The sequence below is a fragment of the Salvia miltiorrhiza genome, unplaced genomic scaffold (assembly GCF_028751815.1).
Source record: "Salvia miltiorrhiza cultivar Shanhuang (shh) unplaced genomic scaffold, IMPLAD_Smil_shh original_scaffold_306, whole genome shotgun sequence".
In the NCBI taxonomy this organism is placed as follows: Eukaryota; Viridiplantae; Streptophyta; class Magnoliopsida; order Lamiales; family Lamiaceae; genus Salvia; species Salvia miltiorrhiza.
The window spans coordinates 110,841-127,269 of record NW_026651525.1 but is presented as its reverse complement, the minus strand read 5'-3'; the positions used below and the strand labels follow the sequence as shown (position 1 = coordinate 127,269).

Here is a 16,429-nt window from a genome sequence, read left to right as displayed (position 1 = left end):
ATTATCACCCTAATACTTTGTGATAATATTATCTTTTCTTGAAATGAAAGGATGAATAAAAAATAGTGAAATTCCTTTTCATATAAAATAGGATAAAAGAAAGAAGAGATTTAACGGAATATTTTTTTTGTCACTTGTTTTTTTTTTTGTGATAATTTTACAATCAAAATGAATGCACATGTTTAGTTATGTTATCAAAATGTACATCAATAATATGTATCTATTGAAATTATTCGGTAGCTGTTTGAAATAGACACTTGGCGATATTACATTACTTGTATGTTGATAGTTGATGTCGTGGATTTTGAGCAACGGTGTGGTGTGTGCGTAACTACAAAATACAACTGTAATTAATAGCATAAATTAAAGTAAAAGTTTTTGATATCTAAATGGAATTATTATAGTATATAGAAGTAAAACATTAATTGTTATTTTATCAAGTATAATAGTATTTGTGGAGTACTATAACATTCTCTCTATGGAGTAACATTTATTTTTCCACTAAAAAAAATAGTAATTTTTACTAATTTAGTACATATAAATATAAATATTAGCATGTGGTATATATAACACAAACACGCATATACATATATATATATAGTACATGTTATATATGTTATTTTCTATGTACTATATATATTGATATTTACTTTTATAAATATATGGTATAGACTATAAATTACTCCCTCGGTCCACTAATTCAAGGCCTACTTTTCTTTTTGGTCCGTCCACCAACTCAAGGCCTATCAATTTTTAATAAATTTTATTCATATTTTAATTGATGGGTCCCAATAAACAATACATTTTTTCTCCACTCAACTAATAAACAATACACTTTGTGGGCCACTTTCTCCACTCAACCAATAAACAATATATTTTGTGGGACCCTTTCTTCATTCAACTAATAAAAATACTATTTTTCTTAAAACTCATGTTTTTTCATGTAGGCCTTGAATTAGTGGACGGAGGGAGTATGTGATAGGGCGTCATCCTATATATGTTCGAAAAGTCAGTGTATTTTCACCTCGGTACACTTGCAAACATGTTGTAACATTATTTTTTGTTAGATTATGAAGAGCGTGTTTGATTTCCGAAAAAACGTGTAATACGATTACTAAATTAATGTATAAATACATTATACTATATTTTATGGATGCTGGCATTAGTAATTAATTGTTAAAATATCATATTGTATTGTTATTGTAAAAAAAAATTGTAGGTCATGTAGACATATTTAATTCATTAATTGTGTATAAATCAATTTTGAGGGCGTAGATAGTTGAATTTATTTGTTTATTATAGTATTTTTTTTTATGAGGAATGAGGGCGTGGATTGTAGATAACTAGAGATGTCAATCGGGCCAACCCACTCGGTTTCGGGCCAACCCATTCGGTTTCGGGTTATTTTCGGTTCGAGCTAGTCGGTTTTTTTTATTTTTCGGGCTAAAATTTTTCGACCTTAACCCTAACCCACTCGGTTTCGGGCTAGCCCGTTCGGGCCCACAAATTTACGATTTTTTTATATCTATAATTTTTTTATGGATAATCATATTATTGTAATAAAAATATGTCGTGCTTTTTAAATCAAAACATTTCGCCTTATTTTAGATACAAAAATTAATATTATTTTAATGTAAATTTACATAATATCTAATTTTAACTTTGTTTTCGATAAAAATTGTATATAGATATAACATAAATCACTATCTTTCTTTGACTTTTATATCATAAATATTTATTTTTAATTGTTAGAAAAAATCAAATCATATTATACAAGCATCAAAATGTTATTATCAAATTAAATAGTAAAGTATTAAAGTTTTGAAATAAATTATTAAGAAAGTGTTCGGTTAATCGGGTCAACCCACTCGGTTTTCGGGCCAACCCTATCGGGCTCGGATTATTTTCGGTTCGGGCCATTCGGGCAAAAATTTTTTCGGGCTAAAAATTTTCAGTCCTAACCTACCTTTTTTATCGGTCTATTCGGGTCGACCCGTCGGTTTCGGGCTTTTTTGACATCCCTATAGATAACACATTTACCGTTTTATTTTGGTGAACAGTTGCTTTATGAAGTCTATTTGTAATTAGTTGCAATTTGGTGGATTAGTTGACTTTCGACTAAAATAGCTTCAGCTAAAAATCTAGTTGCTGATGAATGACGATTGAAGCATGGCAATTAATCAAGTTTAAATCTTCTGTTTTTTTTTTTGGTTGATTGTAGATATATATAATGTTTATGGTTATATTCTTATTTATTGAGTCACATACCCCTTTTTTTTGGGTTTATTGGCACCTAAATACACGAACTTTGGACTCATTTTAATTTTTTCCACGAATTTTGAAAGTTGTCAAAAAATACACGAATTTTGACTCATTTTATTTTTTTCCATAAACTTTGAAAATTGTCAAAAAAATACATGAACTTTAGCTCATTTTGATTTTTTCCACAAAATATATTGTAATAAAAAAATTATTCAACTTTTATAATTAACAATAAATTATGCTTCGCTTGACATTAGGAATTTGAAAGTTTATCAATCACATATCCATCACAATACTGTTAGTAATAAGTATAGTAAGTAGAATTTAATTCAAAGTAAAATGCTCATATTTTAACTAACTCAAATAGTAAATAATACTCATATCATCGTTGTTTCAAATAGAAGGTGTCAAATCAAGCTTTACCCGAGCTGGTAGGGCCAACGAGAGCAATGAGGTCAAATCCAATTTGAAAAATGATCATGGTGTTTTTTAAATGTACACTTATTTTATTGAAATGTATACTCATCCAAATAATGATATTTTTTTGTAAAATACTAAAATGCAAAGTAAGTTTTGTTATAGCCAATCTTAACAAAACAGACCTCTTAGAAAAAAATAAAAAAAAATCTTAACAAGTCAGACACCGATACATATTTTTATGATAGCATGTAGTATTATGTATTTTCCACATTTATTATGTGAATATGTGTCCAACAAAAAAATCGAAAAATTCACATGTTTGCTACAAAAGAGGAAAAAAAAAAAAAAATTCCAATGAAAAAAGAAATTAAAAGGAAAGAACGATTCCTTCTCCGCGTGGGGGAGAAACTTTATTCACCTTTAATTTGAAGGCTTTTCTTAGGTGCAAAGCGAAGATTCGCATCTCCATGATTCTTACCATATAATTAGGGGTGATGCCCATCAGCACATCCATCATGCCCATCATCGCATCATTATATAAGGTCGAATTATATTTCTCATGGTGTTTTACGTACCCGAAATACAATATTCATAAATAGGGGAGGGAATTAGAGAGAGAAAGTGTGGCATCTCTGGGTTTTTTCTCCTTAGGTTATGCCGTTTCCTCTACCGGTAATCCCCTTTCTCGCGCTCTCCTCCTCCGTCTCTCTCTTTCTACATATATAATAACTATTCGATGTTGATTACTTTTTGTGCTTTTTTATTGAGATTATTGCTGTGTGATGCGATTAGATCTGTGCTTTATTTTTGACGTTTTTGGATTGATGTTCGGGGGATCTGAGACAGATTCTATCATTTAATCTAGGGGTAATGCTTTTACTATTCGTGTTTATGTTTGTTTAATAGCTTCTTAATCCTTGGAACTATAGTTGGGGTTGGTTTTATGTGTGGTTGTTCAGCTTGAATTGATTTTTTTCCTGGTAATCTTCTCATTCCTCTTTAGGGCTTCCTTTACCTATTTTCTATGTTTGGTTTTAACATGCGCCTCGTTTTGGTTCCGATTTAATTTTTAGGCGGTTCGTTCGAATATAAGGCAAATGTCTGTGGGCTATTGTATATTTTAAGGGACAAAACTGGATGAGCTGATTGCTGATTAGGAATAATTGAATACGGTAATGCCAAGTAGATTATTGACTTTGGGGTTGGTCTTGTTAATTGAGCTAATTGTATTTGAGGTGTGTTGTAGCTTAGCTATATGCATCAATAACAATGTCATTTTCCACTCATATTTGATGTTTTTGCGAAGATACCAAGCAGTTGTGTTTGTGTCTTTAATATAAGAATATGGGGATCAACTTAATTATGTTGTTTTCATCTTCTATATAAAAGGCGTGGCTGTTTTTTTGTTACCAATTTTTCACTAGATAAAGAAGTATCTCATGTGGGAATTAATGTATTTCTGGTGTGTGTTGTGAAGAGGTTGCTGCCTGATTGCAGTGCATCAGTGACTTCAAGTTTGACATATTGAATTTCATAGTAGTATAACTGTCTCTATAGTTGATGGAAGAAAGTTAGTGTTATGGCCTATACTTGATAGAAGTTGCAATAAGTAATTCATAGATGAATGCATTTCTTTTATATAAATGTGTGAATTGCTTTTTTGTTCAAATGTGCATGTGGTTCTGAATTTCTGATGGTATATTATCATCCTTTATGCTTGAAATAAAATTACCGTTCTTTGTTCTGTTGCATGTTGTCCATTCTGACTCCAATTTTCTTCTCTACTTTATCAGGTTGTGTCAAATTTCGGTTTAGAACAATTAAATTTAAATAGGACATGGAGCAAGTTTGCCTCTGGTCAGATTGCTACCAGCACTGGGATTTTTCATTCCAAGAAGTCCTTGATTGGCGGTTTCTCGTCCTTGGAAATTTCCTTCTTGTTTCCTTTGTCAATTGCACTTAGTGAGGAGCTTTTCTTAAGTGACCAGTACAGGAGGCTGAATGTGTATTGCCAATAAAATAGATGCTGTATCTTTAGCCCACTTTTCCAAGTGAGTTCCATACATCAATGTATTCAGCATTTGGCTGTACTTTTAAGCAGGGTGCACTGATAATCTCCTTCTGTAATTCTATTGTACAGTGCATTGTGGATGCAACATCCCTTTTCAGATCCTTAATCTAGCTGTGAGGTACCCCTTCTTTTTGTTTGCTGCCTATACAGAGGAGATTATTATACATTACTTGTATGAGTTTGTAAATGCTGAGATTTTTTTCTTCTCATTGCAGGACTGAAGTCTGCAAGTATTCGAAGGAAGTCTACTGTGTTATTAAGTATTACTAGCCGTTTCACTGTTTTTGTTCAGAGTGTTAGTATATAGTATCCGTCATCTTTCCGTATCCTCTGTAATGGGCCTGGCGATGGTGTTCTGATTTGGTCGCGGATCAGATTCAGTATCTGTGCCCTGGAGAAAAATGTCTGGGAAGCTTTGGTTTGCCATGTCCTGATCTAATACTCGAACTGTTAATGAACATAACATTATCAGTCAACTTTGATCAGCGTCAAGATGTTATATAGCACCGCAATATCACCGCCTTATCAGTGCTCGGGAGTCTTTGATTTGGTATACTTTATGAATAAGGCTGTGAAGCCCATCCATCATTGCTCTGTTTGTTTGGCTCACGATGAAGTGGAGTGGGCGTATTGATGGTGGATCTCGCTGATTCAGCCAGGCCTTTAATAGTTGTTGTTTAGAGTCATTTAGGGAATATATAATATATATATAAACATCTATACATCTGTTTTCGTCTCGTTCGTTTTCTAATAAGTACTGATCACGAGCTGTTGGAGTTACCAGAATGGAAAGGTATGATAATTTGCAATTTCACGTTTGAACATGCACTTTTTAGTTTCTCTTTGTGTAAATTCAGCTGTCTTATTGGTTCATGCAGGTATAAGGTCATTAAGGAAGTTGGTACTGGCACGTTTGGAAGTGTCTGGAGAGCTATAAGCAAGCAATCTGGTGAAGTGGTATGTGGTGCAAAATTATATTGATAGGTTAATTTGTAACATTCTTGAACTTTGGGCTAATTTCAAGTGCAATTGTGCAACTTGAACTTTAGATTTAATAATTCCGTGCACGAACTTGTGAAATTACTGAGTTGCACATCAATGATATTTGATGGAAAATTTGCTAGTACGTTGCCAATCTTAGTAAATTCTTGTGCACATGCCATGGATTGATATTTTCAAACCATCTATTGCATCCAGAACTCATGTCTGTTTTTCCATTTGTATCCTTTTCCATTTTCATCCCCAGTAGGCCTTTTTCCATGTTCTTCCACCACAAACAGGAAATGCATAAGTCAATATAGTAGCAATGTGCAAAATGTGGCCTCAGTGACATCAATTTTAGGTGTGTAAAGTCTTTAATATTGCAATTGAAAGAAAATTGAAAGTTTGTGGATGACATTGTTGCAATTCAAAATCAGGCAAAAATTTGTAAATTTTGGTGTAATTATCCTTTTATATATTCCTTCTGCTCAGAGAAGCAATTTTTTAATCTCTTGAACGAAGAAGCACTACTGAATTTGGAATCATTTGTCAAAATCTTTTACAGGTCGCAATTAAGAAAATGAAGAAGAAATATTACTCCTGGGAAGAATGCATAAACCTCAGAGAAGTCAAGGTGGCATTTTTTTTTTCTTTTTCCCCAGTGATTGTCACCAGATAAATGACTTATTTTGTGTTGGCAGTCGCTGAGGAAAATGAACCATCCAACTATCGTAAAACTCAAGGAAGTTATTAGAGAAAATGATGTCCTGTACTTTGTGTTTGAGTACATGGTATGTATGCGGTTGCTTTCATCCCCGTTTTTGCTTTCTTTGAAATCTGTTCCTAAATATAATGGGTGTTATTTTGATTTTTAAGGAATGCAATCTATATCAGCTTATGAAGGACAGAGGAAAACTTTTTACAGAAGCTGAAGTGAGAAATTGGTGTTTCCAAGTATTTCAAGGCCTTGCATACATACATCAACGTGGATACTTCCATCGTGACCTGAAACCAGGTTATTGCTGCTATATTTTATAATTTGGATCAGGACCCAGCTATGATTGTCATGCCTATCTTTCATTTCCGACTTTGTTATTGTATCATAACCTGGATCATGGGTAGTTGTAAGACTTAGTTGCTGAGTTGTCCTTTTGCTAGACAATCGTACTGATATTAGCTTGTTAATTTGTTCACTTAGTAGTTAGTAGTGCTTTAGCCATTACTTGCAATTAGTGCACTTCATAGATTCTCGTGTTGGTTGCTAACTGCAGTGCATTGTTTTTGTGAACTATATATTAACAAGAAAGTCGTTACTTGTTTTTTGTCCTGCTGGTATGCTTAATGACTTATTTGTTTTTCTTTTGCTTATGGCAGAGAACTTGCTTGTGTCTAAGGATGTAATAAAAATAGCTGATTTTGGTCTTGCTCGTGAGATCAATTCACGACCTCCGTTCACTGAATATGTTTCAACTCGCTGGTGGGTGTTGTCATTTGCCTTATGTTTACTTGTCATGTTTTCTTTTCCAAGCATTATATAATTTAATGTTTTTGTGATGTTATGTTATAGGTACCGGGCCCCTGAAGTTTTACTTCAGTCTCCAACTTATGGTCCTCCTGTTGGTTAGTACATGATTGAAGGTTAATTGGATTGTCCTTGGTATTTATTACTGGGATAACATGATTTTTTTTCTTTTGGATTCCTTCCCAGATATGTGGGCAATGGGTGCAATAATGGCTGAATTGTTCACTCTTCTACCTCTTTTTCCTGGCTCAAGGTATGATTGTCCTTGGTTGAGTTACCTTTACTCTTATATTCTTGATTTAAAAGTTGACAAGTTCCCATGGTTCAAGTATTGTTTGCTCTATACTGACAGAGAGTGTTCCATCCTGTGAGAAGTGTTCAGCCCACCACGAAACATTTTATTGGACATTTTCCTTTGACATTTTGTGGTGCTTGATGTGCTATTTGTATCTTTCTGTAGTGAGGCGGATGAGATTTACAAGATATGCTGTGTAATAGGCAGTCCAACTAAGAGTCAATGGTCTGACGGTCTCGAACTTGCTAGTGCCATGAATTACCAATTCCCCCAGGTGAGCTTTCCATTCTCCTGTATGTATTTTTATATTTTATGAATAACCTGACAATTAAGTTTTTCAAAATAACCCGACAATTCTTCCATATGCCAGGAATTTACAAATTTTAAAATAGTACTCCCTCCATCCCAATAATAACATCCCAAAAAAATGGGACACACAAATTAAGAAAATATAAATAAAGTAAGAGAGATAAAGTAAATTGGGAGATAGATAGAGAGAGAAGTGAAGAAGTAAGAGAGAGATAAAGTAAATGAGGAGAGAGATAGAGAGAGTAGATAAAGTATATTTTTCCTTTTTTGGACTGGGACGTTATAAATGGAATGCGCAAAAAGGAAATTTGGTACGTTTTTATTGGGACCGAGGGAGTATCTAAATGACTTTATTGAATATTCATAGTACGCGTGATGCATTTTTGGGGGATATATATGCTCTTTTTGCAGTGAATTGTAGATGCACTTAAACTAACAAACCATAGTTTCCTTTGTTGATGACCACCCTCCACATCTTCACATATATCTGTGTGGCTAATACATGGCAGGTTGCTGGAGTCCATCTCTCTACATTGGTACCAGGTGTTAGTTCGGATGCAATTGATCTCATCACAGTGAGTACTGAAAGCACATTTATTTACTCTCCGAATCTCATTGTTGTTGAAGCTTTTCATGCTGGTATGTGGTTCTCTGCATAATTCGACCTCCAAAACTTATTATATTTTCATTTTTATGAAATAATCTAGTCCCTCTGTTCGTGGAATCCATCCAAGAGGCCAACAGCCTTGGAGGCTCTTCAGCACCCTTTCTTCCAGGTAGGTTACTTTTTATTTTATGATAAATCTTTGAATAACTTGCTGAGTATTTAATAACAATAAATGTTAGTCATTGCTCTGAGGAATTCTGAGAAGACAATTGTTTTTTCAATGTTACAGAGTTGCTTTTATGTTCCACCATCACTGCGCCCTAAAGTGGCTGCTGCAAGAACGCCTCCTTCTGGTTAGTATATTCTTCAAATCGTAGTCTTTGAAGGTTAAAAATAATGGCGGCAGAGCACTCGTAACAAAAAGCTATTGCAGTCGGTACAAGGGGAGTTCTGGAACCAAATTGTGGTAGGAGATACCCAGGCAGTTTGTCGAACCCAAAGACTGTGAATAGTTATGCTTCTGCAAAACCACAGGCATATGTTGGTTTAGACATGAAGTATTCTACAGGAGGTATTTACTGTTTCATCTCTTTGTTGATATTTGAGTTCTGAAAGCTCTTTTTCCTGATATTTATTATTGATAATAATGTTGGAGGAGTTAGGGTCTGCTAAACTATAGACAATACACTTATTTCATATGTTTCATAGGACTTACCTTTCTTATTTTGGGCCTCTGTTTTTCCAAACTGAAGTTAATATATTTTAATTTTTTCTTTTGTGGGTTGTTTGATTTTGGTAGTCTTTGCTAACATCAGATTACCTAATTGTATTTTCTATACAGGTGTGCAAAGGAAGTTGGATATGAATAATCAGGTACATTGCAATAGTTTTTGTACCTTGGTTTATTTGTTTTGCTTATTATACTGGAACAATTGAGAATTACATCAGATGTTGATAAAGTCATGCTATGTTTTTTCTTTTCCGCATTGCTTATTTTCCTAACTTATGTTTATTTGTGTGGCAGGATTCACCTAAAAATGATAAGAACCTGAAGAACCAGGTCAAGCAGCAGCCAAGGTATCGGCCACCCGGAATGAATGGCCCACGTAAGTTCATGCATTTTAATTTGGTTTATGTATTATCTTCCATTGGGCATTGATGAATCTGAACCAGGCTCAGTATTTCATAAACACAGTTGGTATTCCTTCTTGTTTAATCTTATAAGCCCATCATAAACATGCAAATAAAGATTAACTTGTGTTTGGTGCCCCTTACAATTAACTCAGCTTGTGTTTAATCTTTTGCTTCTTGTTATCTACTGGGTAAATTGGTAACTACTTTCAGTATGCCTTGTTGAAATTTGCACAAGTGAAGATTTTTTATTTTTCTGAACTGCGTATGGTGAGAATGTATATTGATGGTTTATCACCTGCAACAGCAGCATGGAACCATGGGAAAGCACGTGGGGTATCGGATGCGAGTGAGAAGTTAGCAAATATGACAGTAAGCTCTGGCAGGTCACTTGCAAAAGCGTCTGTGCCTCCACCTATGTCAAAGGCGTCTGCGCCTCTACATTTTTCAAAGTCGCCAATGCCTCCACCTTTAGCAAAGGCATCTGTGCCTCCACCTATGAAGGCCGGAGGATGGCATGGGTATTCTGAATTGCTCGGCCGATCTCAAGATGCCCTTCCTGGAAGGGCGTATATCAGGAAGGTGGCAGGATGATGAAACTACTTGTACTTGTTTTTGTGCGTGCCAACATAATCATGTACCTGGTGTAGGAATTTGTGTCCCAATAACGTGACTCTATTACAGCCCCTTGTTCCTTTACGTTTGGCTGTGTTTTTATGTTGATCAATAAAACTTTCTCATGCTTGTGTTACTTCCACTCTCTCTTATGGGGAAATGGAGTATGATACAAGTTGGGAAATTTATCCTTTCATCATTTTAGATGATCTATATATGTATATTTTTTTAATGTTTATTATATTGATGTGCTCTTTGGAAGTACAATTATTGATGATCTATAAAGATGTCAACGCAACTGCGAAGTAATATTATGTCTACTTTTATTATTGATGCTCTTTGGAAATTAGAAAGTGGATGTATAGAAGACATGAGCACAACTGCGAAGTACAATTGTTGCATCTATCTAGTGGCGCACAGAAAGGCCTTTTACTCTGAACATCTTTAATTTGTTTTCGACTGCAAGTATGTGTACAAGAAGTCTGGTGTGAGTTACATGTTTGATAATAGATCTTCGCTCATTCATTATATTGTTCTTAAAGGAAGTGTACAACTTTACGACTCGGTTGCATTGAGAAAAAAATAATGATAAGGAAGTTAATAATAAATGTAGAGGGATAATGGCCTTAATACACTTCTAAAAAAAAACAACGTATTAGACCGCGCAAAAACAGCTAGCTACCAACGCAATCTGATGAAAAGAAAACCCACCCTGCCTCAAACTATACCCCACCCCCCTCCCCTTGGAAACTTTTTTGGTTAGATAATATCAGTCTGATGCACCTTACCTTGGTTCTAGCAAAGATACTGAGTTTGTATCCTGTCCCTGTTAGTTTCCCACCAATGCTTGGCATGCACCTCTCCAAATTTTTCACGGCTGAAACACATCAACATAGCTATTAACCGACTGAACAAAGGCTATGCTATCTATCTATGGTGAGCTTTTGTATGAGAAATGGAGACCTGAATCTGACACGCCGAAGCTCTCTAGTGCCATCAAGAAGCTGTCTGATGGTGATGTATACACCGGGCTCATCCTCCTCTATCCATTCCGATTCAATGTCACTGGCATTGCTCACCGAGACGTCTCTTGAGGAGGCCGTGTCCACAGACGACATCTTCTGGGGGGCGCCTGTACTTGACCCCGCACCTTGAAGGCTTTCTTTATACCTCGGAGTTGGAGTTGGAGTGTTGAGCGATGGACTTTCCAGCCTCGAGTAACTAGAGTCTCTCTGCATTCGCAACGCGTGGTTAGAGTAGATAGCAAGTGTAACTAGAAATACCAAAAACAGAGGGCACATACTCCATCCTCTGATCTCCCGGGAGTGTTCATTGCCTGCTGATTGAATCTCTGCACATTGTACAGCTCCATTATCCTATCATAATTCTCACCCCACCATCTCTGAGCTTGCCACTTGTTGAACATCTCCCGGCTTCACATACATGTCATCTTCTTCCATTAATATCATATCATATGATAATTACTTGGGCCAAATGCGATGCAAGATAATAGTTACCTGAAACGGATTCGTTTAAGGTCATTCCCTCCACGAGGGAGAGAGACGAAGGTGATTTGAACACCAGGCTCGACTTGGGCCGTCCACTCTTTAGGCTCTTCTTCATCTTCCAGCACCACTTGGGCCGAGGAAAATCTTGATTCAGGCCGACGGCCTGTGCTCGTGAAATCCCAAGCTGGAGTAGAGCTAGTGCTCCCTGGCTGTGCATAGGCATCTGAAATGGTGTCAAAGTCGGGATACGATCTCTGCCCTTTCTTGTAACTTGCTTCTGCCTCACCGGGCTTCCCTTTCCCCGACACCTTCAACGCCATGTCCTTAATCTGTGCTCATAACAAAAAGTGTTTTGGATTAATCAGTTCACCTCCAAACATGTTGATGTCTCACACTAGCATAAATATCGACTAATGTTTGTGAAGTTAACGTCTGCTTTGCCTGCATATCGCGGCACAGAGAAATTGCTTATAATAGTGCCAACACCATCAAGGACAGTTTTGATGGTAGGTAACAGTTACAGCTGTTGGATGTGGAAACTTCATCCATCTACAGACAACTTTCTTAAACTTAGTCAATAAGTTGTTTTCAAGAATATAGCTTATAGCTGAAAACTGCAAATATCAGCAGCAGTTTGCAGCTAAGCTAAATTGGTAAATATTCATTTATGAATTTTGTAAATTAACTTGTTTTTCAACTAGTGTTAGACTTATCAACAGAAATAGCAGAGCTTAGCATTGAAAGAAAGCTGACATAGTTGCCATTGGCTGTTAATGCTCTTTGCAGTACCAAAAACAGGACAAAGTAGCTGTTCTCTGCAGTCACAAAGCTTCTTCTCAATGCAGTGATAATTTAAATTATCCAACTGCATTAATTTAGTTCAATCCTTCAATTTAAGTCTTACAACTCATATTTTGGGACAGGAATTCAAATGTGGGCCATGTCAAGGATGAGTATTTTCCACACATATAGTGTTGTCCTTGTTTTTTCCTGAAGATCCCCACAACAAGACTTGACTTCAAAAGCCTTCACACTGCTAATAAACTTAAGGACCCAACATTATACATATTCTAAGTCCAAGACACTTGCAACTAGTAGACAATAGATTATTGTTATTATTAGTATTATTTTTTTAAAAGAAGTTGTAACTGTAAACTGTGCTACCTTAAAGAGAATCCCCTCAAGTTCTTACTAGTAGCAAATCTTGACCCAAAAATGATCAAGATTACATGTGACCCCCTTCTTAAAGTTTGTCTTAAAATAGTTATGCACGGGCAAAGCATGATGCATTGCTTTCCAGACTATGATATGATCCCGGGCTCCGATCCCGAGGCGACTGAAGCCTTCCAACTATGGCCTTATAAAAAGAAGAGAAATATTGCATACTCTATCAAAGGAGTTGTTGGCATTGTTGCAGTGGGGACCTTCACATAAATAGCATACATGTACAGAAAATTTAATTTAAGGGAAGGAACTAAAGTATATGTTGGTTCCCATTAGAATAAATACATTTCATCAAAAAGGTGAAAAATCTCACCTAAGTTGAGATGAATGTGCTATGCATGATATCAAGAATGGTCACATATTTTAGTACACTTTTGGGACTACAAAACTTTACACCATCAGATGATGATTTTCGCACGCCTGATATGTCCCTTTATCAAATGTGGAAATATGAAATATCAGTGTTTTGCATATTTTGTTGTATTTATTATTTTTGTTTTTGAAATCATGAACATATCATATGGGGAGCTGAAAAAGGGTGAAAACTAAGGGAGGACCGTAGCATGTTGGGACCAAGATTTGGACACATGATCCAAGGTGTGGCGTGACCATGTCCCCTTCAATTTATGTTGCTGTCTGTCTTTGCTACTTCCAAATTTCTCACCCATTTCAAAAGCCAAGCTACCCCTTGGCTTAAACCTCATTTTTGAGTTTGGTTTGGATAAAAAACGGAGTGGCGGAAATAAAAAAAACATCTCAGACTCAGACAAACAAATACTAAGGTGATTGTGGTGTCAATAAATGAGGTGGAGCGGTTGAGATGTCATGCTTCTATTATTTTATTTGAGTCTCATGATATCTCAAAACAAAGCTTATTTTTCAACTAATGAAAAATCATTAAATGAAAATGACCGTTTCGCCCAAAGTGGACTATTCTATTCCTATCTTACTCCTACCCATGGTGGGCCCAGCAAAAGCCCAGATTCAAACAGTAAAATCAAAGTTTTATATTTTTGATGGGCCCAAAAGGGAACTAAGAGTGGGTACCACCATTTGATGTGGAAAAGAGCAATAATATTTAATACACTCTTGCTCACAAAACTACAAATTACTACTCGTTAATTTATTCGTGGTCAAAACTGAAACTCGATCCAAAATGTCTCTTTTAGGAAGAAAATGTGAGAGCCAATAAATATTTTGTCAAGATGAAGAAAGATGAAACGGACCCAAATCGCAAACCCAAAAATTTAAAAATTTAAATACTAAAACCTCTCTAGTCTATACTACGTAATAGTCTAGTATATATGCATGCTCATTTATAGATATATAACCTATAGATACAGCATATAAATTGGGGCTAGGGGTAGGGGTAGGGGTGGGGGGGGGGGGTGAGTAGAACCTGCGCGGTCAGGCTTTTGACGGCGTCTTTGGTACTGGGCGTCCCACGCGGGGCTTCCTCTCCGCCATCTTCCGTTGTTTGCTTTGAGCAAGTAATACACGTCAACATCTTTTTACCCTTCTTCTTCTTTTCTACTAATACAAATCCTTTATTCTTCTTTTCTCTTTTACCTGCAGTGAAAAAAAATGGTGAATAATTGTCTTGGCTTAGAAAAGGATCGCGTCTGTTAATTGCAATGAATGCGTGGGCAAATTCTTGATATTTGAACCCACAAATCTTGAAAGGAAACGAATACGGAAATATGTTAGTAACTTTGACTGGATATGAGAAACGATCCAATTTAGGAAGAGAATCAAATCCTGAATTTTCCTAACTAAAACAATTTCATGGAGTTACTGCCATCATTCAATGTGCAAGTACACAGAAAAGAGAGAACAGGGAAAGTTCAGTCACGCATTCCCAAAAATTTGAATAATATCTTTTCTATAGCTAACTTAAATCTTGGAGGAGAAAAAAATAAATTCATATTAATTCACAAATGATGAAAGAAGAAAAGAAAAAAAAGAAGGTTTTGGCAGTACAAGAATTAAAGAGAACGAAAAAAACAACTGAAATTAATTATATACATTTCCTCTTTTTCAAACGAAACAAAACCTACAAATGCAAGGAGAAAAAAAGAAAGAGCAATTGATAAAGAAATAAAAAAGTATAGTAATAGAAAGAATAGTAGTAGGTGGTATGTTAAATAAAAAGGCCCAATAATTGAATGTAAAAATTCTAAAGTGGCCTACTCTGCGCCCTGCTTTAATCCACAGGGAATAAAAGAAATCGAGATTTTCTGACATAAATTTTAATATCATTCAACACAAACCCAACTCAGCAATAATCACAATCTTTTTCTCAGCATAATCATATCGTTTCTATTTTCTTGTTAATTCAAAAGCGTAGCTGGTAGTGTTATATATGTGAATGTGTGTATAAAAATATGTTGGATAGCAAATAAAAAATCCCGTATTATATAAACAATGATTTTTGGTGTCACACGACAACACAGGAAATTGATGAAAAAGAGAATAAGAAATGGTTGTGGAAATATTGAATTAAGGAAAAATTGTGAAAGGTGTTTAGTTGTGAATGCTTTTTTATTCAGACAGAAGAATGAAAACTGAACCGTACTGCTCATAACAGCTGACAATGACCTACCTAAGCCCCTCCTTCACCACCTTCTTTTCTTTCTCTCTCTAGAACCTTAACACACAAACGATAAAATAAACAAAACAAGAGTGATGTCAGAACTTAATCGTTATCTTCAAAACCTCTATATGCAAAAAAGGCAAATGAATTAAGTAGTTTCCAGTCACTGATAAATCAATATCTAGAGAGAGAGAGAGGGAGATTTGAAACAATATGTAAATTAAAATCAACGTTGTAGTACCTCTTTGGCAGAAACTTGAGGCCACCTTTACCTAAAAGCTGTGGATTTTTCAGTGAATATCTTGAAATCTTCAGTTCCTCAATGCATTCCAGCAATGAATTTGTGACAAAAGCTGAAAACGAATTAATCTAACAGAGACGTACGTGATCAATCAGAATCTCTCATTCTCCTCCGCATGCAGATTTGAAACCGGAGAGGAGAATATTCTCCGGCGAGACACGGCGGCGGCGGCGCCGGACTTTCTCTACTCCTCAAAATTTTTCACGTTTACATATAAGGAAAAGGATGGTTATATATATGTGTGTGTGTGTGTGTGTGTGTGTGTGAAATATTTGTATTCTCTCGTGTGCATAAATGGAAACAAAAATGAGGAGTAGAGACAAAAAAGAGAGAACAAAGTCTGACGTTCTATTGCGGTATTTATAGATGGGAGATGTGACGCCGTCATCTTCCGTCGTTATCTAACGGAAAATGTACACATAGAAACCGCGCACTGCATCGAGGAGTTGTACGTCGCGCTCCGACGAACTGTACCCAGCTGCAGGCACCATGGTTTTATATGGACATTCGCAGTTAGGGGTCAATTTTTATTGCAAAATTGGTGGTGATTGAGGTGGACAAACCGGGCCCACCTGTCTCGATGGGCAATT

The 16,429-nt window shown here is 35.7% G+C and overlaps 2 protein-coding genes across 6 annotated transcripts; one reads left to right on the top strand and one right to left on the bottom strand.

The window, feature by feature from the left end:
• Positions 1 to 3,045: 3,045 nt before the first annotated feature.
• On the top strand, positions 3,046 to 10,407 carry LOC131004064 (cyclin-dependent kinase F-4-like). 4 transcript variants are annotated; one of them, XM_057930647.1, is made up of 19 exons: positions 3,046 to 3,354; positions 4,476 to 4,733; positions 4,823 to 4,871; positions 4,969 to 5,546; positions 5,632 to 5,710; positions 6,300 to 6,368; positions 6,436 to 6,525; positions 6,611 to 6,749; positions 7,109 to 7,211; positions 7,302 to 7,354; positions 7,443 to 7,509; positions 7,717 to 7,825; positions 8,370 to 8,435; positions 8,568 to 8,636; positions 8,757 to 8,820; positions 8,901 to 9,038; positions 9,309 to 9,340; positions 9,492 to 9,573; positions 9,906 to 10,407. In XM_057930647.1, the coding sequence occupies exons 4-19, from the start codon at positions 5,539 to 5,541 to the stop codon at positions 10,190 to 10,192; spliced, it is 1,455 nt and encodes a 484-aa protein (XP_057786630.1). In that variant the 5' UTR covers positions 3,046 to 3,354; positions 4,476 to 4,733; positions 4,823 to 4,871; positions 4,969 to 5,538; the 3' UTR covers positions 10,193 to 10,407. The 4 variants fall into 4 exon arrangements, with proteins under 4 accessions (XP_057786630.1, XP_057786632.1, XP_057786633.1 ...); XM_057930649.1 differs by having other exon boundaries at positions 3,058 to 3,354; positions 9,909 to 10,407; XM_057930650.1 differs by having other exon boundaries at positions 3,354 to 3,549; positions 9,909 to 10,407.
• Positions 10,408 to 10,712: 305 nt separating this feature from the next.
• On the bottom strand, positions 10,713 to 16,210 carry LOC131004066 (protein BREVIS RADIX-like). 2 transcript variants are annotated; one of them, XM_057930651.1, is made up of 8 exons: positions 15,923 to 16,210; positions 15,780 to 15,817; positions 15,548 to 15,592; positions 14,345 to 14,514; positions 11,731 to 12,050; positions 11,517 to 11,646; positions 11,177 to 11,445; positions 10,713 to 11,090 (listed from the first exon to the last, which is right to left on the bottom strand). In XM_057930651.1, the coding sequence occupies exons 4-8, from the start codon at positions 14,450 to 14,452 to the stop codon at positions 11,009 to 11,011; spliced, it is 909 nt and encodes a 302-aa protein (XP_057786634.1). In that variant the 5' UTR covers positions 14,453 to 14,514; positions 15,548 to 15,592; positions 15,780 to 15,817; positions 15,923 to 16,210; the 3' UTR covers positions 10,713 to 11,008. The 2 variants fall into 2 exon arrangements, with proteins under 2 accessions (XP_057786634.1, XP_057786635.1); XM_057930652.1 differs by lacking the exon at positions 15,548 to 15,592.
• Between the last annotated feature and the right edge of the window lie 219 nt (positions 16,211 to 16,429).

What these genes read in the sequence shown, in the direction of transcription:
- LOC131004066 (XM_057930651.1), bottom strand. Translation starts at nt 14,452, where the DNA reads ATGTTGACGTGTATTACTTGCTCAAAGCAAACAACGGAAGATGGCGGA. An exon ending in TCAAAAGCCTGACCGCGCAG is followed by an intron (nt 12,051 to 14,344) that starts GTTCTACTCACC and finishes TTATGAGCACAG; the next exon opens with ATTAAGGACATGGCGTTGAA. An exon ending in CTTAAACGAATCCGTTTCAG is followed by an intron (nt 11,647 to 11,730) that starts GTAACTATTATC and finishes ATGTATGTGAAG; the next exon opens with CCGGGAGATGTTCAACAAGT.
- LOC131004064 (XM_057930647.1), top strand. An exon ending in CCTCTTTTTCCTGGCTCAAG is followed by an intron (nt 7,510 to 7,716) that starts GTATGATTGTCC and finishes ATCTTTCTGTAG; the next exon opens with TGAGGCGGATGAGATTTACA. An exon ending in TGAATTACCAATTCCCCCAG is followed by an intron (nt 7,826 to 8,369) that starts GTGAGCTTTCCA and finishes AATACATGGCAG; the next exon opens with GTTGCTGGAGTCCATCTCTC.